A 26,772-nucleotide genomic window follows, 5' to 3' on the forward strand; every position below is an offset into this window, starting at 1 on the left:
TATCGACACGCATTGGGAAAGGGGACAGGAAGTGTCATTTGAGAGACCCGATTTGGGCTTTTAGGTGGCTCGCAGGACATTACATTGTTTGCCGCTTTAATCCGTCTCTACCTAATTACCGGAAAAGCGCTCCCTTTGCTGAATTTTGTGAGTTCTAAACTGCCCACTAGATGAAGCTTCTATATGCACATATACACACGTAAAATACATGCGATTCTTTCCAGTGTGATTTGATGCAAAAAAAAAAATTGGCCCGCAAAGTATCGGTGAGTACTTGACAGAATGCGTCGGTATTCATACTCCCCAATAAATAATGCAACCCTACTTGTAAGATCAGTTAAAAACTGCAGACTGTCAGTTACCGCTCTCTGCTCCGCCCCCTTCTCGCTCACTGGAGCTCTGGAGGAGGGCATGCTCAGAGCCTGAGCCGGGTGTCAGTCCAGGCACCTGGCAAATCCAGACTGTCTTTATGACGCAGTGCCTGGACTAACATCCGTGATGTCAGCAAAGAGTTGACATCAGCTCACTCTCTGCTGATAACGGGTCACAGGAGTGAAAAATGAACTGCACACCTGTGATTCATAGGAGAAGTCCAGTCAAACGAGCTTTGGCTGCACTTCTCCTTTAAATTGCAGTTTCCAAATAGGCTTCTTTGGGTTCTTTGCAGCAACATACACCAATGTTCTACACACACTGGCCACTGAATAAAACCTTCTAGCGTCTGTATATAACACCATGATCAAAAATGCCTAAATGAAAGGAACTCTGTTTGGTAGGAACGTATAACCTTTTTACCAGCTATACATTTTCCTTTGCTCAGTATACGTGTGTTTATAGCATAATCAGATAATAGCACCAAGATTTCTTTACAAGTTGAACAAAAACACTCGTTGCACAACTGCTGCACACTCAGCCACATGAGTTGATTTTGTTGAAGGCTATTCTGGCCAATATACAAAATGACCAGGAACATCATTTCACCTGAGTGCTTGCACTTGGTCGTAGAGGAGAGCTTCCACCACTAGCGTCTTGAACCTCTGTTCTACTAGACAGAACGCCAAAACATTGAGACACCTCTTGATAGCAAATTTTCCTACAAGCATGAGAAAACCATCATTAGTGCAAGTTAAACCATTACATGTAACAATTTCTAATGAAACTATTCAACAGACCTACCTAGGAGACTCATAGAGTGGTACAGTTCTGATGTGCAGTTTCTGGATTTCATCAATAGTTCCAATGGTCAGTGTGCTATTGTTTGCTAGGGCCAAACTGTAAAGAACAGAACGTAGCAAAATACAGAATTAGATTTAATGGCGATTTATTTTCTATGAATACATGATAGCACTTTATTTTGTAAAAGTTTTGACAAAAAGGATGACCCTCCAAAATAGGTTAATAAAAATGTATACCATTGTCGTGACACAGTTTTAAAGTATTTACAGACACTTTTTTTGGTTTTGGATTAAGAAAGGTTAAAAAACAGCTATTACTGTCTATGTAGCATCGGGGGAAATTTCACCTCAATTCCTGTGTCATACACAAGTGGGAATTAGAAAAAAGCTCCCTACATTACAGGAATTCCTCAGGTGCCTGCATTTGAAGCATTTCCCCTTACCTCTTGTCCTGGGGACAATTCTAAAGTCTTGCATTTCCCCCCACTTTCACTCTCAGTAGCAATGGTCAGCAGTAAAAATAGAGCTATGATCCTCCCTTAAAGGGGACACTGGCTGTAATAAAAACCTAAAAGTCTTTACCACCCTACAAAAAAATCTCTAACGATACACGTTAAAAAAAGACTAACAGCCATCAGACTCAGCATATTCCAATGCTAAATGTGGGGCAAGTAAGGTATCGCAGTTGCTTCCATCACAAATTGTTTATTTAACAGACTTTAGGTAACGAATGTCCTATCACCATTATATTAACAGAAAAGGTTTACCTATCAGGATAACCTTCTGAGTTTAATGGACACATATAGTTGACTTCCTTCAAGTTAACATTGGAGAAAACAAGTTTATGGTTGCTGCTGTAGATGACAGTCGGCCGATCAGAACAAGCAAATACATTTGTTGTGGACAGAGAACGGAACGTCCTCAACACTGTGGGCTGTGTGCCCAAAGTGACCTTTTTTCTGTCACTCAAAAGACCTGGAACACAAAGAAATTACATTAAATTTGACCACAAGCATACTAAAGACACTTATAGTCATGGCCGAAATTGTTAAAAAAAAACAGAAATTTTTCCAGAAAATCAAGTATGTCTCACAAAAGTATTGCAGTAACACATTTTGCTATACACGTTTATTCCCTTTGTGTGTATTGGAACAAAACAAAAAAAAAAGGGGGGGGGGGGGAACAAAAACGAACTGGACATAATGTCACACAATTGCAAAAATGAGCTAGTCAAAACTCTTGGCACCCCTTCAGAATTGTGGATAAATAAGATTGTTTCAAGCATGTGATGCTCCTTTAAACTGACCCGGGGCAAGTAACAGGTGTGGGCAATATAAAAATCACACCTGAAAGCAGATAAAGGAGAGAAGTTCACGTAGTCTTTGCATTGTGTCCGTGTGCCACACTAAGCAAGGACAACAGAAAGAGAAGAGATCTGACTGAGGACTTGAGAACCAAAACTGTGGAAAAATATCAACAATCTCAAGTTTACAAGTCCATCTCCAGTAGATTTGCCTTTGTCCACAACGCGCAACATTCTCAAAAAGTTTGCAACCCATGGCACTGTAGCTAATCTCTATGGGCATGGACGGAAGAGAAAAACTGATGAAAGGTTGCAACGCAGGATAGTCCGGATGGTGGATAAGCAGCCCCAAACAAGTTCCAAAGAAATTCAAGCTGTCCTGCACGCTTAGGGAGCATCAGTGTCGGCGCAAACTATCCATAGACATTTAAATGAAATGCTATGGCAGGAGGCCCAGAAGGACCCGACTGCTGACACAGAGACAAAGTAAGATTACAGTTTGCCAAAAGTAAGCCAAAACCCTTCTAGGAAAACATCTTGTGGACAGATGAGACCAAGATTCAGCTTTTTGGTAAAGCATATCAATCTACTGTTTACCGAAAACAGAATGAGGCCTACAAAAAAAAAAGAACACAGTACCCACAGTGAAATTTGGTGGAGGTTCAATGATGCTTTGGGTTGTTTTGCTGCCTCTGGCACTGGGTGCCTTGAATGTGTGCAAGCCATCATGAAATCTGAGGTTTACCAAAGGATTTTGGGTCGCACTGTAGAGCTCAGTGTCAGAAAGCTGGGTTTGCGTCCGAGATCTTGGGCCTTCCAGCAGGACAATGACCCCAAACATACGTCAAAAAGCACCCAGAAATGGATGGCAACAAAGCGCTGGAGAGTTCTAAAGTGGCCAGCAATGAGTCCAGACCTAAATCCCATTGAACACCTGTGGAGAGATCCTAAAATTGCTGCTAGGAAAAGGCGCCCTTCCAATAAGAGAGACCTGGAGCAGTTTGCAAAGGAAGAGTGGTCCAAAATTCCGAGTGAGACGTGCAAGAAGCTTATTGATGGTTATAGAAAGCGACTGATTTCAGTTATTTTTTCCAAATTTGGTTATTGCAACCAAATAATTAAGGGTGCCAAGAATTTTGACCAGCTAAATTTTGTAATTTTGTGTGACATTATGTCCAATTTGCCTTTTTTCCTACCTTTTTTTGTTTTGATCCAATACACACAAAGGGAACACACGTGAGTATAGCAAAACAAGTGTTACTGCAATACTTTTCTTTGAGAAATACATGATTGGAAAAATTTCTGGGGTGCCAACAATTTCGGCCATGACTGTATATATTGATACCAATATCTTCTATAGTGTAAGCAAAGATCCTCTAACAAGCCAATGGAAATCTAAGATCCCTTCTCATTTACATGTATTTAGTGGTACAGCTTTAAACTAGTACAGTGAAAACAATACTTTAATACTAAACAAACCACATGTTGATTTGAAAATAGACACTTTTTGATAAGAGTAAACATTTAAAATCTGTATTTAATTAGTGAAAAATCATGAATGAAACCTGACCTACAACATCTACAACATTCCAAAAAAAACTGCTGTATAAAAGCAACACTTCATAAAACTAAATATGCTCTGCACCCAGGAGACACAACCACTCCTATGTATATACATATAAAACACCACTGCCACCATACAAAAATAAGTTAGAACAAAAATTTCCAATTTGAGGTGGTGCTGTGACCCCTACAGATCAAACAATCATCATGTCATACATCTCATGCAATCACACGTGAAACAGTTTGGCAGCATCATCCAAAACATTCAGCAGAGAGGGACAACCCCATTTTATATAGCTTGTCAGGAGTAAGGTGGGAGTGGTGAAAGATCTTAAGCTGTATAATGCGGTCCCTAGAGGATATGACTGAGGACTTATACGGGTCACTAAATTCAGACCAGTCAGCCTCCGTGAAAGGAATGTCAAAGGAGGTCCACTTCATCTGAGCAACCCAGAATCTAGGGTTACAGTCTGTGGTGAGGGCAACATAATATGTGGGAGATAAGTTTGGTAGGATCTGGATGTCTTAACATTTTCTTCAGTGAGGGCACTCTAATAGGATTGTTTTGAGAACCAAATTGCACACGGACAGCTTGTCGGAGTTGAAGTAAAGTAGTAGTAAAACAGGTAGGAGTAGTAGCAAAACAGGTAGGTGCGTGATAGGTCAAAGTCTGCGCAGAATTGGTAAATGGACTTAAAACCCTGTGCAGTGTATAAATGGCAGATATTTTTAATCCCCTAAGCCCTTGTACACGCGGTCGGAGATTCGGTCGGAATGTTTCCTATCGGACCGTTTTGTCGGATATTCCGACTGTGTGTGGTCTGCATCTGACTGATTCCGTCGGAATATCCGACGGACCCATTTTTCCAACTTGCCGGTAAAATTTTCCGACAAAATGCTCTGATCGGACATACTCCAACGGACAAGGTGCCACGCATGCTCAGATCAAATTCCTAGACCAAAGCTATTGGCTACTAGCCTGAGCGTAGTCCCGTCCTAACGAAATAACGTCATCATGTTAGGTACAAGCGGATTTTCCGACAACTTAGTCCGACCGTGTGTATGCAACATCACTTCCGGACCTCTTCCGGAATTAATCCAACGGATTTGGTTGTCGGAATCTCCGACCACGTGTACAAGGGCTTAGAATACAATCACTGTGGATCAGGTGTAGAATATACTTATGTTCGATTTGTAGGGGGGTCACAGCACCATCTCAAATTGGAAATTTCAGATTTAGAATACTTTACTCATCCCAAAAGCGAAATAATATTTTTAAGTGTTACTAAACCCACAACAGTAAAATCAGTGTCTATATGCAGAAAAGCATGCTCGTTCTACTCACTGTGGAACCTAAGGGGTTAATCTGGCGCATTTTGTAAAAGGCTGTCATCTTCTTTGATCCGCCCCTTCTTCCACTATCCCCAAACCATCACCAGATAAGACAGAGCCTTTGGAGTCACTCTGCACATGCTCAGGTTTTGTATGTATTGCTAGAGTTTGTTTTTCCCCCTTGGGAGGGTGCATGTGATCAGCAAAGGTCCAATCAGCACTTTCCAGACAGAGGGTCAGGGGCCCTACAGCCTCATAGGACAGTCAGAGTAGAATGAAAACTCCTACAAGATTTAACCAAATACTGATGAGTCACAAGACTGCTATATACTGCTCATGAAAAAGGGTATTTAGCAGTTTTTATTTAATACAACTACTGCATTTCCATGTTCTGAGTACTGTGGGAGACCAGATATATTGAATGCAGGGTCCTGGGTTTAGTAACTTTTTTTTTTTTAGAATTGTTGTTATAAGCAGCACTACCTTATGCTTACACTTTTTTTTTTGCTCTATTGAACATTACAGCTACATCATAATTCTCTGGTTACCTGTCTCTGTGTTGAGGCTGAAATAGAACAGAGCACCATCACCCAACGCACACAGCAAGTAGTGACTGTTCTCAAATGAAGTCATAAGGATGGATCTTGGAATAATCTCTGGAAAAAGAGAGAATAAAAAAATGTTAACTTTAATACAGAGCACAACACAGTGAAAGAATGTTGCTTCATTTCACTAAGGTATAGTGACCATTATTTTACCCAACTTCATTTTCAGCATTAAGAATTAAAAATGATATACTTTCTAAAACAGGGGTGCCCAACCTTTTGAGGAGCGAGGGCCACTTTAGCGACTTGGTAACCGGTCGTGGGCCACAATGAGCGTAAAGGGGGGTTGGCAGGTCTGTGTACACTCTGCATATGCAGAGCAAACACAGATGCGCCCGCTCTACCCAAAGGGCCCTCCGATCCCCTCAGACAGAAAGGGACAGATCATCTTCTGTTTTTTTAAGCAGATCGGATTGCAGATAGGCAGGTGTTAATGGACACAAGTCAGTTTACATCTGCTGCTCTATAAAGGTGAATGGAGAGTCAGTTTGAGTGCACCTGAAAAACAGACAGGCGGACCCGATCGGACTGATCGTGTGAAAGGGGCCTAAGGCTGCTTTCACACTAATGTACTGTGGCTTACCTGCTCCACAACTGACCTCAATCTTCACTTCTTCCTCAGGACTCTCACAGCTGGCTGGGTATGGCTGGTGGCTGCTGCCGACTGTCCTCCAGGGCTAATATTGCCGGTGGGTACTGGTACTACTGGCCGGTAATGATGATACTAGTACTGCTGGCTGGTATTGCTGGCCAGTACTGGTACTAGTGGCAGGTACTTCTGGCTGGTACTGTTGGCGGGTACTGGTACTGCTGACTGGTGTGGCGGGTACTGCTGACTGGTATGGCTGGTACTGCTGACTGGTACTGATACTGCTGGCACTGATGACTGGTACTGCTGGCACTGATGACTGGTATTGCTGGTACGCACTGATGACTGGTACTGATACTGCTGGCACTGATGACTGGTACTGCAGGTACTGATACTGCTGGCTGCTGTCCTAGATCGTAGGCTCCCATGTCACGACCCACCATCCCCGAGCATCAGTGTGACAGGAAGCATGCAGCTGCAGTAGATAGAGTCTATGCTTCCTGTCACAGGCGTAGTACATTTGGTATCACTCCGCCTGTGAAAGAGCCGGCGCTATACAGGAAGCATCGGCTTTGCTTCCTCTAGCGGCGGCTCCGATCTTCGCGCTGATGCTCAGAGATGGTGGGTCGAGTGCCTGCGATCTGGGCTTGCCAACCTGCCATCTCATAGCAAGATGTGGCAGGGCCACATCAGAGGGCGCCGCAGGCCATCGGTTGGGCACCCCTGTTCTAAAAGATCACAGCAGAAAATCTTATATGTTGAATTGCATAGAAAATTTCTAAAAATAACACATTTCAACTACAAGGTCAACTTGTCTTACCGCCCCCCAGCATCTCCTTGTGCAACAACTGAAAATCTGGCAAACTTAGGATTCGGGCAGAGATGTCAGTCCAAAGGCCAATAGCACAAAGTGAGGACAGGGTGTCACTGCCTTTCAGCGGGGTCACATCTAAACAGGCAACTTCATGTTCCATTTCAGTACAGCTGTGCAGTAAACAAAAAAAGTGTTATAAAAATGCACCAGTATAAAAAGGTAAAAATATAGTAAGGTTGATAAAGAGAAACAGGGAGAAAGGGAGAAGAGTAGGAGAAGGGAGGAGCGTAACAGAAGGAAAAATAATTTTACTGATGCACCTCATCTGTCTAAGTTCTCCAGGGTGGATTTCTAGATGGTAAAGGACTCTTCCCACAGCAAGAAGAACTTGACGGCTGTTGCAGGAACAGACACTGACTTTACGACCTTGGGGCTCCTTCCACTCACTCACCAAGCTCTGGGGGTCTTGAGACACCAGACGCACTGACGCTGAGGTTATCTGTATAGGTATATAAACAGAGATGTTATAACAAAAACAAGCTGATCCACAAGAAGTTTAAATATAATGTTAATAAAAAAAAAAAAAAAAAAAAAAAAATTAACGAGAGAGTCTCCTACCTGAATGAGCTGCTGATGTGCCACATTGCCACAGAAAAAGGTCTGCTGATCGTCGACAAAACCAGCAAGGTCGGTCTCTTCCACCTCTTCTCCAGACAAGGTCAAAACTCTGCAAACAAGTCAGTGTTTAGTCTTCTAATAGAGAGTAGGGGCCTAGGGAGAACAATTTTCAATTCGCAGCTCAGCTCACCTGGTCTGTCCAACAAAAGACAGGACCAATGTGTCATCTGTTTCACGACTGGCAGCAACTCTGAGAGGCCACAGGCCTGATAAAGGGAGCACAGAAAATTACACAAGAGTAAAAGGAAACCGATTGTACAGCTAACATTAACAATCTGACATTATGTAAAATAGATGAAAAGATTAATCCAAATACGCCAAATAAAATCAATGTTCAGAACCAGTTAATGTGTACAAAAAGCCCTAATCTAAACTATATTGTCCGCACCTTTGATCCCTGGTAAGTCGATGCTGGCATGCTCATGAATGCCAATGCCATTTCTGATGATTCGCAGCGACCCTTCCTTGAACGCTCCAGAGCAGGTAACAAGCTGTAGATAAAAGACGGTGACTTAGCCTCAAGGACAGACACCAAAATATTAACATGAAGAATTAGGGGAGAGACAATCTCACCTGTCCTTGTCCCTGTCTTTCAAGATCTACTACACACATGTCCACAATTGGGCCCAGGTTAGTGAAAGTCTCCATTGCCACAACGTAAGAGCCCTGCTCATTACTGTCTGCAGTTAGCTAGAGAAAAGACAAAAAAAATAAAAAAAATTGTCTGAAAATAATTCCAAAAGTATTTTGCTGGTAATATGGGATTTCTGTACTCACCGTAAAATTCCTTTTCTCTGAAGTTCATTGACGGACACAGCTCCTTTAATTCTTGACCTTAGGGTTATCACGCCACTTCAGGAATGGACTAGGCAGAACATGTAAAAACAGCTGGACTGCACAGCACCACCCAGGGGGCAGTCGCTCTGGCTATAACCCTTCATCTTGCTTCCTGCAGCTCAGTTCGTCAAAAAGCAGTACAAACATAAATAGGAGGGATGGGTGCTGTGTCAGTCAATGAACTTCAGAGAAAAGGATTTTACGGTGAGTACAAAAATCCCATTTTCTCTTTCGTTCATTGATGGACACAGCTCCTTTAATTTTTGATCTTAGGGACGTCCCCTAGCAGTGTCAAAAAAACGAGGGGTGGAAAAAGCAAAATATAACTTCACCCACAACAAGAGGAACTCAACAGAGAAGTCGCCATCTTAAAACGGCCGCCATCAAAACCAGCGGCCAACTTGTGCACCAAAAGTTGCGTTTACAACAAACTAGTAAAGAAAGTGTAAATGGCAAACATCACACAGCCGCCTGCAAAACCTTTCAGGCCAAAGCAAGCATCCGAAGATGCACTAAATTCTACAAAGTTAACGTAAGCGTAAGTGTGAAAGGACGACCAAGTCGATGCCTTACACACCTGGTAGACAGACTCTTGATGTCGGAAAGCCCAGGAGGTCCCAATTGCTCTGGTGGAAAGAGCCGTGACAGGAAAAGGGGGCACCTGCCCCTTTAAGGCATAGGCTTGAACCACGATCTGTCCGATCCACCGAGAAATGGTGGATGACGAAACCACCAGACCTTTTTTTGGACCAGCCGAGACAGACAGAGTCTGACTTCCGGAAGGAAGCCGTAGCAGACAGATACACCCGTAAAGCCCAGACCACAACCAGGGAATGTAAGGCAACCTCTTTTGGGTGTGTCGGCTTAGGACATAAGGAAGGTAACACAATGTCCTCATTTAGATGGAAAGTCAAAACCACCTTTGGAAAGAAAGAGGGCTGTGGACGTAGCACCGCCTTATCCTTGTGGATGACCAGATAGGGAGACTTGCGTGACAAGGCCCTCCTAGCAAATGCAATAGCCACTAGAAAAACTACTTTGAGAGAGTGTTAACAAGGGAATCTCCCTAATGCTCTCAAACAGCGGTTAGCCGATAGCACCAGATCCCGAACCCCTTCCACAAAAGGTACTCACCAATGAGTGAGTCGCCAAGGGGCACTGGAAAAAGACAGCCAAGACTGATATCTGTCCCTTGATGGTGCTTAAGGCAAGTTTCTGATACACTCCTCGCTGCAACAACAGCAGGATCCTGGAAACTGAATAAGCACGAGGACGCCACCCAATCTCCTCACACACGGAGATGTAAGCCTTCCATGTACCATGGTAAATCTTCAGAGAAGACTTCCACGCCCTCAGCATAGTGGAAATTACCGAGTCTAACAGACCTCGGTCCTTTAGCACCTGGTTTTTAACAGCCATGCCGTTAAAACAGGATGAATTATCGGACCTTGCACTAGAAGGTCCTCTCGCAGAGGTAGCAGCCAAGGAACATCCGCCACCATGTACTAGGTCGGCGTACCAAGGACGCTGAGGCCAATCAGAATTACTGGAATCCCCCCTTGGCCCCCACTCTAAATCAGCCGATAATGCCCCCATGGAGCCACCAACACGTCTGATGCATCTGCTCAGGGGTCTCTTGTCCTGGACACAAACCTCTGCACCTTCCGATTGAGCCGAGAGGCCAAGAGGTCCACATCTGGTGTGCCCCATCATAGGCAAAGGAGCCTGAACACCTCTGGATGCAACGACCATTCCCCTGGGTCCAGCATCTGACTTAGGTAGTCTGCCTGCCAGTTTTCTATGCCCAGGATATATATGGCCGACAGGGCTGGCATATGTCGCTCTGCCAACTGGAGGATGTGAGCGACCTCCCGTGCTGCAGCTGAGATCCTTGTTCCTCGATGGTTGAGGTACGCCACCGCCGTGGCGTTGTCTGACTGGATACTGATTGGATGTCCTTGTAGCCTCATTGACCATATGGAGAGGCAAAGTCTGATCGCCCGAAGCTCGAGCACACTGATCGGCAGTTGGGATTCTTTCCGCGTATTAAGGCCCTGGGCCGACTGTAGTCCCAGTACTCCACCCCAACCGGTCAGGCTGGCGCCTGTTGTGATCACCATCCAATTGAGAGGAAGGAACAATCTCCCGGACCAAAGGGCCAGAGGCCTCTGCCACCAGAGAAGAGAATCCCTGACTAACTGGCTCACCCAAATTTGACAATCCAGGGGGATAATGGAGATTTGTTCCATTTTCACAAAATCTCCTTCTGCAAGACTAGAGTGTGAAATTGAGCATACGGTACCGCCTCGAAAGTGGCTACCATGAGGCCCAGAATGAGCATGCAGAAGTGCAGAAACGACCACCTGCGGTTCAGCAACAACTTCACTGCAGCTTGAAGAGTGTGCAGCTTGTCTGAAGGGAGAAAAGCTCGCTTGTTGGGAGTCCAACAGCAAGCCCAGGTACTCCAGGCATTGAGTCGGCACTAACACTTCTTTAGGTTCAGCCACCAACCAAACTCTTGGAGAGTTTGCATGGTGATCGCTATATCCTCCCTTAATTCTGAAGTGGAAGCTGCTCTCAGGTGGTCGTTTAGGTAACCCATGACTGTGATCCCACGTTGCCTTAACAGCACCAGAATTGGAGCCAACCCTTTGGTAAAGACTTGGGGTGCTGACTCCAGGTCAAAAGGGAGAGCCACAAACTGATAGTGCTCTTGCCCGACTGCAAATCGCAGAAACCTCTGATGCCTGAGGGATATGGGTACATGCAAGTAGGCGTCCTGGATAAAGATGAGCTCCAGCGTGTTCGTACACGCCGCGTGCAGAGCCCACCAGAAAGTTGGCGCAGGGCTGTGCCGACTTCCTGGCGGGTTCTCCACGTGGAGTGTGCGAAGACGCCGGAGCTCATCACTAGTCCTGGATATCCAGGGATGCCAGGAAGTCCCCCTGATGGAGTGCAGTGACCATGGAGCGAACGGATTCCATCCTGAACCTTTGCACTTTCACAAAGCTGTTGAGGGCCTTCAAGTCCAGGATTGGACGTACCCCTTCCTTTTTGGGGACTACAAACAGATTGGATCACCCCACGCAGTAGCGGGTCCCGTAATGCCCCGAACAGGGCTTCCCGATGAGCTGGAAGTAGGTAGGGTTGGAGGGAAAAAATCTGTTTGGTGGACAAGAAAGAAACTATCTTGTATCCCAATGAAACCAGTCGCAAACCCACTGGTCGGACAGTAGAAAGATCCACCGGCTGCAAACTCCCGAAGGCGACCCCCCACCAGAGAGTCGGGCGAGGGCAAAACTTCATGCAGTAACATTTTTGTTTGCCGACTTGTTTGGCTTGCGAAACCCTCAGACGCCTTGTCAGACTGGGAACGCTTACCTGCCGATCTGGCCGGGGAAAAAAGCAGTTTGAGTGGAAAGAGAGGGCCCTTGCCTACGGCGTGACTCCTTACCCTTCCTGGACTGTGGGAGCAACGTGCTCTTCCTACGGGTAACATTTTTAATAATATCATCCGGCGAAGCTCAAAAAAGCCTCTTACCCTAGAAGGGCAAATCCGGTCATATGTGTGCCCCAGAGCTTATAGCTCACCGGCCGCCCCTGGAGCAGAAGGGGCACGTCGTGGACGACCAAGCGCGTAGCTAGGGACTGTTCACGCTCGATGGCCAGGCTGGGAAGACTACAAGGATCTATATTATCCAGCTGGCTGTTGATAGTAGATCACAGGATCAAAAATTGTAGAAAAATGAAAAAAAATTCCAGGACCAATGGTCCACTCAGGGAGCCAGGTCCTTCTACACTAGGCAGAAAAAAAAAACTGAGCTGCGAGGAAGCGAGGTGAGGGGTTATTGCCAAAGGGAATGTCCCCTGGGCGGCGCTGTGCAGTCTTGCTGTTTTTACATGTGTTACATGTTCTGCCTAGTGAAGTGGCGTGACAACCCTAAGGTCAAGAATTAAAGGAGCTGTGTGTCAATGAAAGAGAAAAACGATTTACAAATATCTTTTACATTGAGTACTGCTTGGACCTTGAAGAAGGGGACATACCCCGAAAGCTTGTCCTGAAAAACTGTATGTTAGTGCAAATAAAAAAAGTATCACGGACAGTACTCAATTTTCTCTGTCACAATTGCACTAATATGGCTACAATTACATCAAGTATTTTACATTGAGACTTTTTGATCGAGTAACTCACACAATAAAAAAGGTGAATTTTCTGTTCCCAGCCAACAGGTCATTTTTCATCATGTGAATCAGTGCATGGATGATGAATCTCCCAATGCAGTCATAAGAGTGGTTTTATTACTGACACAATAAAATAATACAATGTAGCCACCTACTGGAAGAAAAGGGATATTGCACTGGTAGGAGTCCTAGTCTAATTTAATAAAACTGGATTTTTAGATTTATTGTAAAATCTATTTCTTGAAGCTCATTGAGAGATAAACGGATTGAGAATATTGGGTTATACTGCTCCCAACAGAAGTATTTGGATACTGGCAAACACAGAGGGGCCAGACCCGTGCCTCAAATTCCATTGAAGGGTACTTAGACGGTTAAAAAAAATAAAAAAAGATTCATAGACTATTAGAATGTCCAACGGCAGTCCAACAGAAAGATGGGCAACATTACTAAAACACCAACAGGCCCACACAACAACAGTTACTTGGGTCCACCAGCAGGTCCATCAGGTGGTTCTTTGAACCAACGCTTGAATATTCACCTGGAAAAGCTTAGAGAACAGCCAAACAGAAAACTGAATATTGAAACAGAATGCAATGATTTGCAAATCTCACAAAATGCATATTTTATTCACAATAGAAAACATATCAAACGTTTAAAATTGAGAAATGTACCAATTTAACCACTAGGCTTCTGCGCTACAGCGCAGCGCCCAAATTCCAGGAGGGCGTCCCTGCACTTCCTTCTGTTTACTTCCCTGATCTGCACATCAGAAAAATACTGTGACACGGCCAATCACAGATCGTGCTAAATGGCCAATCACATCGGCCATTTAGCACTCGATCTGAGTGTCCAATAGGGGTGCAACGGATCAAAATACTCATGGATTGGTTCGTTCCTCGGATCATTTTTCGGATCAGCAAATAATAGTTTAATTTGCAAAAAACCACCACCATATAGTCCCCACGGTAATATCCACAATCTCCCCCACGGTAATATTGGCAGAGTATTGGCAGGGTATGGCAGAGTATTGGGAGGGTATTGGCAGGGTATGGAGGGATGACTGCTTCCATCCGTTCTCTCCCCTCCACTGTACAGATTAGTACAGAGAGAGGGGAGAGAGCCGGAGCGATCACATTGTAAACGGCCTGGGTGTAGAAAGATGGCTGCCGCTTTGGAGCTAGGCCAAAGCCTCGTCCTTTCCTAAGGCCGAGACCGCGGAGCGCGGCATGTGCCGATCCGAGCAGGGTGACCCGTTCAGATCACAGATCGGTGACGGACCGTTGCACCCCTAGTGTCCAATTAGAGATGATCTCAAATGTAATCATCTCTCATTGCCGGTGTTCAGACGAGAAAGGTCCTCCATCGGATAGTGTCCACCCTGTACTGCACAGGCACAGTACAGAGGACAAAGGAGACGCCGAAAGTTCTTGAAGATGAACAGCTGTTCATCAGCTCTACACGGCGCCCGCACACTTAATACTATATTCTGTGACACGCTCCCGATGCTTGTGGGGGTGGATTTGTCAAATGGGCGTATCTTTGCGGGGCGTGTTTACAGAACTGAAGGGTGGGTTTAGCAATGTTGATGGGGGGGGGTTTGTTGGATTGAACTACCTTACCTTATCACCACCCCATCTCTGGCCAGTGTGAAGGCACACCACCCCTTGCATAGTTGTACGAGCATCTGGAGCATGCGCGAGCGTGTGACAGAAGGTAGTATTAAGTGTGCAGGCGCCGTGTGGAGCTGATGAACAGCTGTTAATCTTCGGAGACTTTCGGCGTCTCCTTTGTCCTCTGTACTGCACAAGTGATGCGCCTGCGCAGTACAGGGCAGACGCTATCCGATGGGGGAAATTTCTCGACAGGACAGAGACAGATGGCGTGTGAGGAGAAAAAAAAAAAAAAAAGAATACAGTGCTCACAGTACCTGTCAGTGCCACGTATAGGTGCCACCTATCCCCAGTGCCACATCAGTGTCACGTGTCATTGTCCTGGTGCTCCAGGGCCTCCAGGGCCTTTTGTGTGAAAAAAATGGCAGCATCGAAAACCTCACCATGCATCTTACTAAAAACCTTGGAATGTCAACTTTCAAAAAAGGGGTCATTTGGGGGGTATTTGTACTTTCCTGGCTTGTTCAGGTCACAAGAAATGAGATAGGTCACCAGTACTTTAGGTGTGATCATTTTTTTATGAATTGCATCACAGCTTGTAGACTCTATAAACTTTCACAAAGACCAAATATCCACTAATTTGAGTTATTTTTTACCAAAGACATGTAGCAGTATAAATTGTGGCCAAAATTTATGAAGAAAAATTAATGATTTGCAAAATTTTAAATCACAGAAACTAAGAAAAATGCGTTTTTCTTCAAAATTTTCAGTCTTTCTTCATTTATAGTACAAAAAATAAAAAAACCCAGAGGTGATAAAATACCACCAAAAGAAAGCTCCATTTGTATGAAAAAAAGGACAAAAAATTCATTTGGTTACAGCGTTACATGACTGTGTAATTGTCCAACTGTGAGAGCACTGAAAGCTGAAAATTGGTCTGGTCACAAGGGGGGTTTATGTGCCCAGTAGGTGAATGGTTAAGAAAAGAAGGTACTTTTGAAATGGATGATAGCAACACCTCTCTAAAAAGTTGGGACAGGGTTAGGTTTAACATTGTAAACATCAAGGAACTAAGGTGACCAGTTGCTGGAGTTTTGGGAGAGGAATGTTGTTCCATTGTTGCCAGATATAGGATTCTAACTGCTCAACAGTCCTGGGTGTTATTTGTTGTATTTTTTGTTTCAAAATGCAATAAATATTTTCAATTTGTGAAATGTCTGGACTGCAGAAAGGCTGGTTAAGCACTCGGACACTACTACTATCATAGATGCAGTATGCATTTTAGCATTGTCCTGCTGAAATATGCAAGGTCTTCCTCTGACAAAAATGTCTGGCTAGGAGTATACGCTGCTTTAAAATCTGAAATTATCTTTCAGCATTAATGGTGCCTTTCCAGATGGGAAAGCTGCCCATTCCATACGCACTAATGCACCCCCATACCACCATAGATGCAGGCTTTTGAATGGATCGCTAACAGAACAGGACAGAAGGTCCTTTTACTCTTTAGTCTGGAGAATGCTGTGGCAAAAAGAATGTCAAATTTATATTTGTCTGATCACAGAGCAGTTTTCCACTTTGCAACAGACCATTTTAAATCAGCTTTGGCCCAGAAAAGACATCTGCATTTCTGGATCTTGCATTTTTTGATGGCACAGCAAATTATGTTCACAGACAGTGATTTCTGAAAGTATTCCGGAGCCCATGCAGAATCGTGCCCGTTTTAAACGTGTGTTTTTTTTGGGTTAACAAACAAGAGATCTTGTTCCCTTAAAAAGCATGTTATATAGCACAGTGCTTGTGCCATGTCATTTGGCCCCCTGTAACACCTAAAAAAAAAAAAAAAAAAAAAAAAACCTGGCTGATCTTGCCTGGCTATACCCTCCACCCGGTAAGTGGTCAGTATATGTGAGGTGCTGTCAGGGTGCTGAGCCCTGACATTGCGGTCAGTTTACATGCGCCATCCGCAGCCCTGCTGTCTCCTGTGTCCTCTCCCCCTTTAGTCTCCTACTAAATATATAATGCTCCCATCTCCTCTTGTAACAATAAGTTCCCCTGTGTCTGTGTTATATAATAAATATGCTTATCTGTACAAATACAGCAGCTCCCTGCGATCATGTGACTCCTCGGCTCTCTCTCCCCACCTGACATCAGTGCTTGGCCCCACCCACTGGAACTGTCAGTAAGGCAGAGGAGAGAGAAGGCACCTGAGCACTGGGAGCTGATGTGTTATTGATACAAATAGGCATATTTATTACCGTATATACTCGAGTATAAGCCGAGATTTTCAGCCTCTTTTTTGAGGCTGAAAGTGCCCCCCTCGGCTTATACTCGAGTCATCGCCGTCTGACTGCTCGATCAGCGTATCGAGCAGACAGACGGCGGACATACTACAATTTGAAAGCCGCGCCTCCTTCTCCGCCTCCGCCTGTGATAGGCGGAACACTGAATTTCCCAGCAGCCTGTGTTCCGCCTATCACGGACATCGTCTCATCCTCGTCCGTAGTACGAGGATGAGACGATATCGGTGATAGGCGGAACACAGGCTGCTGGGAAATTCAGTGTTCCGCCTATCACAGGCGGAGGCGGGGCTTTTGAATTTTAGAATGGCCGCCGAGGCGATCCTGGCAAGGCACGGGACGGAGGCAAGGCAAGGCACGGCACGGGACGGGACGGAGGCAAGGCACGACACGACACGGGACGGAGGCAAGGAGGCAAGGCACGGCACGGGACGGAGGCAAGGCACGGCACGGGACGGAGGCAAGGAGGCAAGGCACGGGACGGAGGCTCGGGACACAGGTAGGCTGGACACACACACACATGGACACACACACACAGGGATGGATGGATGGATGGAGACACACACACACAGGGATGGATGGATGGATGGAGACACACACACACAGGGATGGATGGATGGATGGAGACACACACACACAGGGATGGATGGATGGAGACACACACACACAGGGATGGATGGATGGACGGACACACACACACACAGGGATGGATGGATGGATGGACACACACACACACAGGGATGGATGGATGGATGGACACACACACACACAGGGATGGACGGACACACAGGGACGGACACACACACAGGGATGGACAGGCATGTCTCACCCTCGGCTTATACACGAGTCAATAAGTTTGCCAGTTTTTTTGGGGGTAAATTGGGGGCCTCGGCTTATATTCGGGTCGGCCTATACTCGAGTATATACGGTATACAACAAAGGCACAGGGAAACCTATTGTTATAATACAGAGAATGGGAGCTTTTTACTTCAGTGCCTTAACAACAACTTTCATGTAGTACCATCTGAGGGCATGAGGATCACAGGCATTAAATATTGCATTTCAGCCATGGCCCTTTGTGCACAGAGCATTCTCCAAATTCTTTGAACCTTTTGATATTATGTACTGTAGATGATATATTTAAAGCCTCTTATTCTGAAATTGTTCGATAATTTTTAGAAGCAGCTTTTCACAGATTGGTGACCTTCTGCCCATCTTTTTTTCTGAGTAAGATGCCCTTTTACCCAATCATGACTTTCTGCCAATTAACCTAATTAGTTGCAAAATGTACAGCTTTTCCATGTTATTACCACTTAGGGGAACAAAAAGCTGTCGACCTATCTCAACTTTTTGCTGCTCAATGTGTTGCTGCCATCAATTTCAAAATTATTAATTTTTTTTACAAAACATTTGACGTTTTGTATTGGTTTAAGGGTTTATGGGATTTGCAAAAGCACCATGTAGATTTTACGTAGCATCCCAACTTTATTACGTGTTTTTTACGTGTTTTTATGTAGATTTTACACAGCATCCCAACTTTTTGGGAATTGGGGTTGTATATTGAATTGTAGAACACAATTCTTTAATTCTTCTGCTGGTTGTTTAAGAACACAAAAGTGAAATAAGCAATAACCGTAAAATCATTTGGGTCTAACAGATCTGAGCTATCAGGCAGATCAGAACACGTGTAATATGGAACCCATGTCAGCGCAACTTCACACACAGATCGATGGATAATTAGGAACAAAGTTGAAAATATCATCAAATAGAGAGCACTTTATAATTTGCCTCCAGCGGGGCAATATTTATTGGAGAAGTGGAAAAGAAGTATTCCTGCGCCACGTCAGGGAAATAGAGGGAGATAGGGTACTGCTGCACACACTGAAATGGAAATATCTGAACCCCGGGGAATAATGAGTAAGAAAGGTAGTGGTGCGCTGTACACAAGGAGGATATATCTATTAATAAAAGCAGTATATAATATTTGCAATGGGGGGATATCCAGTAAACAATACAGGTCTGGGTATGTCTATGTGACTAGTTTAAACAGCAACACTCATTTCTAGTAATAGTCCACAACATAAATACATAAAATAGTGAAAATTCATATAAAATCCAAAGTGCAACGTGTTGCGATCCTGTAGTCGCATAAAAGTGCAAATATTCCAATGTGCCGCTGTGGCTGATAAAACAATAATGCTGGTTGCTATTAGTGTAAAATCTACAACATAAAACCGTGAAATAATAAAAACAAGAAAAAACACAATATAACATTCAAAAGTGCAGCGTGTTGCGATCCTAAAATCGCATAAAGTGCAGGTGTTCTGCTGTGGTGCACATAGGCAAACCTTCAAACATAAATGATAATTAAGTGACAAAAAATATAAGTGTATCAGACAAAAAGTCAGTTTTCAGTGCAAAGTGCTGCGATTATTCTCAAAATCGCATAGGATGTGACTTCTTCAACAAAATATACGATGTGGAGCTGTTGCAATGGGAAGGGCAGTGGTGCTGGTGGAAGGGGATATGGCCTTGGTGGTCCCGTATATACCAGTAATGGATGTCCCCTTAGCTTACCGCTGTAAGGTAACAGCGTATATATAGAGAGCTTTTTTGTGATCCTTCAGCGGAATTTTCCCTTTAATGTGGGGTGCCCAGGTACTGACCAATGATATGGTCCCTTTAAGGGGGTTTCCTCTGTGGTATTGCAGTCAGGGTTCCTCAGTGGTATGGCATATGCATGGGTTTAAGCAGAGATGGAGGAAGAATACTCCATAGTGTAAAGTGCTTCAACAGGTTTATTGTTATTAAAACAGTTTAAAAATACTCACAAACAGTCTGTACAAGCAGTGTATAAACGAGCTGCGGGCTCGGTCTACGTCACTTCCTGGTCGCTGTGTCCCGACGCGTGTTCGTCACGGGACTTCATCAGGGGATATCCCCTGATGAAGTCACGTGACCCGTGAGGGACACAGCGACCAGGAAGTGACGTAGACCGAGCCCGCAGCTCGTTTATACACTGCTTGTACAGACTGTTTGTTTGTGAGTATTTTTAAACTGTTTTAATAACAATAAACCTGTTGAAGCACTTTACACTATGGAGTATTCTTCCTCCATCTCTGCTTAAACCCATGCATATGCCATACCACTGAGGAACCCTGACTGCAATACCACAGAGGAAACCCCCTTAAAGGGACCATATCATTGGTCAGGACCTGGGCACCCCACATTAAAGGGAAAATTCCGCTAAAGGATCCCAAAAAAGCTCTCTATATATATGCTGTTACCTTACAGCGGTAAGCTAAGGGAACATCCCTTACTGGTATATACGGGACCACCAAGGCCATATCCCCTTCCACCAGCACCACTGCCCTTCCCATTGCAACAGCTCCACATCGTATATTTTGTTGAAGTGTAGAAGTCACATCCTATGCGATTTTGAGAATAATCGCAGCACTTTGCACTGAAAACTGACTTTTTGTCTAATACACTTATATTTTTTGTCACTTAATTATCATTTGTGTTTGAAGGTTTGCCTATGTGCACCACAGCTGAACACCTGCACTTTATGCGATTTTAGGATCGCAACACGCTGCACTTTTGAATGTTATATTGTGTTTTTTCTTTTTTCTTGTTTTTATTATTTCACGGTTTTATGTTGTAGATTTTACACTAATAGCAACGAGCATTATTGTTTTATCAGCCACAGCGGCACATTGGAATATTTGCACTTTTATGCGACTACAGGATCGCAACACGTTGCACTTTGGATTTTATATGAATTTTCACTATTTTATGTATTTATGTTGTGGACTATTAGTAGAAATGAGTGTTGCTGATTAAACTAGTCACATAGACATACCCAGACCTGTATTGTTTACTGGATATCCCCCCATTGCGAATTTTATATACTGCTTTTATTAATAGATATATCCTCCTTGTGTACAGCGCACCACTACCTTTCTTATTCATTTATTGGAGAAGATTTCATGGTTTCCCAGATCTGGTCCTAATCCTCTTGCACAAAGGGGTATTGATGTCTTCTGTCCACTTTTGTGACTAGGGAGACACTTGCAAATAGTTTAGCTATTAGAAGAAGACAGGGAGAATTTAAAAACCAGGGGAGTGCAGGGCCCTTCTTCTGCTCAAAGTATGGGATGGATCAAGGGGCGTCGACCCTTCAAGTATAAGCGACAGGTAACTTTTAACCTGTAGATAGCAGAAGATTGCAGAGGCAGGAAAGGTGTAACTCTTTCTGTAGGGTTTGGAAACATAGGATTTCCCTAATAGTCACAAGTCTATCAGTCTTTTTAATTGAAGTAATGGCTGCAAGGTAGACACACACATACAGCAAAAAAAATTACATCCAGGCAATGAAGTGAAATCTCGTTCTGATGTACTAAGGCCAGATAGAGGGACAGACGTAAAATGTCCCAGTTGAGGTGAAAGCCCAGAGTAAGGAAGGAGGCTCTAGGCCTCAACAAATTTCCCCTTTTGCAAAATCAGGACAAAGCTGTCAGCTCACACACCTTGCAGAGGTTATAGTGGCAAGGAATATCCCCGATAGGTAGGGATGAGCTCAGGCGTGTTCGCAAGGTCCACGTGCTGAGCCCGCCAGGAAGACATGCAGCGCTGCGCTAATCACAGGAAGTGAAACATTGCCCGATCTCTGCAGCCGCACATCGGGGCAATGTCTCACTGCCTGCGATTAGTGCAGCGATGCGCCAACTTCCTGGCAGGCTCAGCACGTGGACCATGTGAACACGCCTGAGCTCATCCCTACCGATTGGCTCCAAAGGGTGGTTTTTGAACTGCTTAGAGGCAAGAGATCTAAATTAAAATTCCACAGAGTTACAGTTGGGCACACAGGTGGACTTTTTAGCTTTTAACATTCTAAAAACCACTGATCTGGAGAGGTCCCTGTTCCTTTAAGACTTCAACAGCCAATGTAATTAAAGCCAGCACTGTGAAACAGATGCCAAACTGGTCCTTGGGGCAGAAGATCAGACAGACAATCTAGAAGATCCCATGATCCCATCCCCAGATCAGGTCAGACTACCACAAGCACATGGGCCACTCCACTGCTATGAGGATTACAGTAATGGTCTCCATCTTGACCCGGAGGAAAAGACAAGGAAAGCGTTTCGGGAAGAAAAGGCTTGGATCAGACTGCACTGGATTCCAGAGCAAGCACTGCTTCCTCCACAGGTTCTTTATATCTGGAGACAAACCTGTTCAGTTCGTTGGGAGGTCTAATTTTGTAAGTGGATCGTGTGGGCTAAGCATCAAGTTACTTTGTAATAAAACAAATTTTCCTCCTTATGTGTCATGTCTGTATAAATGAGATACAGTGAGATTATGTAATGTATTTTTATAATGTTATAATGTGAATAGAAACCAAAAAAAAAAAAAAAAAAAAAAAAAAAGCAAGGCACTGGTATTATCCATATTTTTCAGGACCCTGAGCTATTTTGTCCCTGCCTTACAGAGCAACATATGTCCCAGACACACCAGGAGCCAGTCCCACTCCAATTTACCAACAACTAACGGTTCCAGTGTTTCCTGCAGTGCACCATCTCAGGATTCTAACAAAGAAAGCCTGGAATGTTGTCTTCTGCTTAAGTCCCTACATTTCTGAGTTTTTCTTAGCTCCATCAGGCATTGCCCCCTCCTCAGTTTTATCCTGGGAAAATTTTGCTGCGGTTATGCAGGATTTCATGAACGAAATTGCAATCTTGAATGCAGACTGACCACAGAGGCTATAAGTCTCCGAGTCTTCCCCCGCAGCATTATCTCATGTGCCTGCAGCCTTAGTGGCCTCTGAGTTTTCTGCTGCTTGTTTATGCTGTCTGACGAGAAGTCTCATAAATCCCTAATGGTTAATATTGCCTTTGAGGAGCTGTAGGCAGCTGTCATTGCTGTCAGACTTAAGCTGGCCATAGAGGATACAATTTTCATACCTTGTACCCCTGGTAAAAAGAAAATCGCTCGATTCTCCCATCAACACAGTCACTCTTGAAGGGGGAAATCAAGCTATTTTTTTTCCACCAGGGGTGTAAGGAATTAAAACCATATTCTTTATGGCAAGCTTAAGTCTGACAGCAATGGAAGCTGCCTGTAGCTCCTTAAAAAAGCAATATCCTCCCATAAGACCACTTTCACACTGGAGCACTTTTCAGGCATTTTAGCACTATAAATAGTGCCAGTAACGCGCCTCTCATGCCTCCGCAGTGTGAAAGCCCAAGTGCTTTCACACTGGGGCGGAGCACTTGCAGGACGGGAAAAAAGTCCTGTAAGCAACATCTTTGGGGCGGGGCGAGAGTGGTCTATAAACTGCTCCCAAAACGCCCTGCACATTGAAATGAGCAGCGCTGCTGAAGTGTAGCAACATGGGCGCTTTTAACTAGGGTTGCACCGATACTAGTATCGGTGCCAACTATTTGCACAAGTATCGGTACTCATGAAAAATTCACTGATACCTGAAACCAATACTTTCAGGCTTGGTTTTTTGAGCTGTCAGTGGGTATCCCCTGTTGACAGCTGAAGTGTTAAATAAGTTCCATAATCGGAGCTATTAAATAAAAAAATAAAAAAAAAAAGCAGTCAGCAATGTTTATTAACACTAAAACAAAAAGAAACATTGTTTCATTTTGTATCTTTCCATTTCATCTGCAGATCAAAAGGGATGAACAAATGTTGCTGTTTAACCCCTTATTAACCCTTAATTTATTCTTCATTTACTCTAATTTAATCAGCCTTAATCAACTCCCTATTCTCATTTAATTATTTTCCTGCTTTTTTTGTTTACTTTGTTAGTGAATATTTTTACATACACACACTATATATATGTGTGTTGGACTTTTCAACCTTTTGCCACATTTCAGGCTTCAAACATAAAGATATAAAATTTTTACTTTTTGTGAAGAATCACCAACAAGTGGGACACAATTGTGAAGTGGAACGAAATCTATTGGATAATTTTAACTTTTTTAGCAAATAAACTGAAAAGTGGTGCGTGCAAAATTATTCGGCCCCTTTACTTTCAGTGCAGCAAACTCACTCCAGAAGTTCAGCGAGGATCTCTGAAAGATCCAATGTTGTCCTAAATGACTGATGGTGATAAATAGAATCCACCTGTGTGTAATCAAGTCTCTGTATAAATGCACCTGCTCTGTGATAGTCTCAGGGTTCTGTTGAAAGCGCAGAGAGCATCATGAAGACCAAGGAACACACCAGGCAGGTCCGTAATACTGTTGCGGAGAAGTTTAAAGCCGGATTTGGATACAAAAAGATTTCCCAAGCTTTAAACATCCCAAGGAGCACTGTGCAAGCGATCATTTTGAAATGGAAGGAGTATCAGACCACTGCAAATCTACCAAGACCTGGCCGTCCCTCTAAACTTTCAGCTCAGACAAGGAAAAAACTGATCAGAGATGCAGCCAAGAGGCCCATGATCACTCTGGATGAACTGCAGAGAACTACAGCTGAGGTGGGAGAGTCTGTCCATAGGACAACAATCAGTCGTACACTGCACAAATCTGGCCTTTATGGAAGAGTGGCAAGAAGAAAGCCATTTCTCAAAGATATCCATAAAAAGTCTCGTCTAAAGTTTGCCACAAGCCACCTGGGAGACACACCAAACATGTGGAAGAAGGTGCTCTGGTCAGATGAAACCAAAATCCAACTTTTTGCCCACAATGCAAAACGATATGTTTGGTGTAAAAGCAACACAGCTCATTACCCTCAACACACCATCCCCACTGTCAAACATGGTGGTGACAGCATCATGGTTTGGGCCTGCTTTTCTTCAGCAGGGACAGGGAAGATGGTTAAAATTGAGGGGAAGATGGATGCAGCCAAATACAGGACCATTCTGGATGAAAACCTGTTGGAGTCTGCAAAAGACCTGAAACTGGGATGGAGATTTATCTTCCAACAAGACAATGATCCCAAACATACAGCAAAATCTACAAAGGAATGGTTCACAAATAAACGTATCCAGGTGTTAGAATGGCCAAGTCAAAGTCCAGACCTGAATCCAATCGAGAATCTGTGGAAAGAGCTGAAAACTGCTGTTCACAAACGCTCTCCATCCAACCTCACTGAGCTCGAGCTGTTTTGCAAGGAAGAATGGGCAAGAATTTCAGTCTCTCGATGTGCAAAACTGATAGAGACATACCCCAAGCGACTTGCAGCTGTAATCGCAGCAAAAGGTAGCTCTACAAAGTATTAACGCAAGGGGGCCGAATAATTTTGCACGCCCCACTTTTCATTTTTTTATTAGTTAAAAAAGTTTCAAAAATCAAATAGATTTTGTTCCACTTCACAATTGTGTCCCACTTGTTGGTGATTCTTCACAAAAAATAAAAAGGTTATATCTTTATGTTTGAAGCCTGAAATGTGGCAAAAGGTTGAAAAGTTCAAGGGGGCCGAATACTTTCGCAAGGTACTGTATATACACACACACACACACACTTCACATTGAAAAAGCGCAAAATTTAAAAAAAAATGTTATAATAATCTCATTTGTAAATAACTTTTCAATGCTTTGTACCATTGCTGACAGTTGAAGTGAAAACTAAACAGTTGCAATTGGTATCGGCGATTACTTTAAAAAAAAAAAAAATGGTATTGGTGCATCCCTACTTTTAACCCTTTGGCCGCTAGCGGGGGGTTAAAAGTTCCCTGCTAGCAGCCAAAAAGTGCAGCTAAAACATCGCTAAAACTAGCGGCGCTTTACCGCTAATGAGGCGTGGCCCCAGTGTGAAAGTGCCCTTACACACCTTTCACACAGGGGCGGTTTTCAGGTGTTTTAGCACTAAAAAAATAGCACCTCGCTGTGAATGCAGAGTGCTTTCACATTGGGGTGCTTGCAGGATGGAAAAAAAGTCCTGCAAGCAGCATCTTTGAGGCAGTGTGGGATCGGTGTATACACTGCTCCCAAAATGCCCTGTCCATTGAAATGAATGGGCAGCGCTGCTGAAGCATCTGCAAAGCGCTTCAGCAGCGTTGCAGCACGGGCACTTTTAACCCTTTCTCAGCCGCTAGCGGAGGTTAAAAGCACCTGGCTAGCGGCCTAAAATCGCTGCAAAGATGGTAAAGCGTCGGTAGTTTTAGCGGCATGGCCTCAGTGTGAAAGTGCCCTTAGACCCCTTCCACACTGGGGCATTTTTCAGGCGCTTTAGCTCTAAAAATGGCTCCTGTATAGTGCCTGAAAACTGCCTCCCTTGCGGCCCCAGTATGAAAGCCTGAGTACTTTCACGCTGGGGTGGTGCACTTTCAGGATGGGGAAAAAGTCGGAAGCGCTGCACCGAGGGCGTTTTTAACCCATTCTTGGGCGGTTAAAAACATCCGCACCGCTAAACAGCTACAGCCCACACCACTCCAGTATGAAAGGGCTCTTAGGGATTTAGGAGACTTCTCGTCAGAGTAAACAAGCAGCAGAAAGCTCAGAGGCCACTAAGGCTGCAGGGAGATAAGATACTACTGTGGGAGAAGGCGCGGATACTTATAGCCTCTGATCAGCCAGCAATCAAATTGGAATTTCGTCCATGAAATCCTACATAACTGCAGCAAAATTCTCCCAGGATAGAACAGTGGAGGGGAATCACACCTGATGGAGCCAAGACAGAAGTGTAGGGACTTAAGCAGAAGACAATGTTCCAAGTTTTCTTTTGTTAGAACCCTAAGAAGGGCCACTACAGGAAACACTGGAACCGTTAGTAAACTGGAGTGGGACTGGCTCCTGGTGTGTCTGGGACATGGAGGTGTTGCTCTGTAAGCTAGG

At 44.2% G+C, this 26,772-nt stretch overlaps 1 protein-coding gene across 1 annotated transcript in view; it reads right to left on the minus strand.

The window, feature by feature from the left end:
- DDB1 (damage specific DNA binding protein 1) overlaps nt 1-26,772 on the minus strand; it is a 94,071-nt gene that overhangs the window by 34,970 nt on the left and 32,329 nt on the right. The window contains exons 8-17 of the mRNA XM_077460819.1: nt 8,633-8,749; nt 8,448-8,550; nt 8,190-8,265; nt 8,000-8,108; nt 7,702-7,880; nt 7,388-7,551; nt 5,922-6,029; nt 1,943-2,150; nt 1,177-1,272; nt 982-1,093 (exon numbers count right to left, since the gene is read on the minus strand). Of these exons, the coding sequence (XP_077316945.1) occupies nt 982-1,093; nt 1,177-1,272; nt 1,943-2,150; nt 5,922-6,029; nt 7,388-7,551; nt 7,702-7,880; nt 8,000-8,108; nt 8,190-8,265; nt 8,448-8,550; nt 8,633-8,749 (1,272 nt within the window). The remainder of the gene's footprint in view (nt 1-981; nt 1,094-1,176; nt 1,273-1,942; nt 2,151-5,921; nt 6,030-7,387; nt 7,552-7,701; nt 7,881-7,999; nt 8,109-8,189; nt 8,266-8,447; nt 8,551-8,632; nt 8,750-26,772) is intronic.

The sequence above is a fragment of the Lithobates pipiens genome, unplaced genomic scaffold (assembly GCF_037356315.1).
Source record: "Lithobates pipiens isolate NorthernLeopardFrog02 unplaced genomic scaffold, aLitPip1_a1.2 Scaffold_10, whole genome shotgun sequence".
Taxonomy (NCBI): domain Eukaryota; kingdom Metazoa; phylum Chordata; class Amphibia; order Anura; family Ranidae; genus Lithobates; species Lithobates pipiens.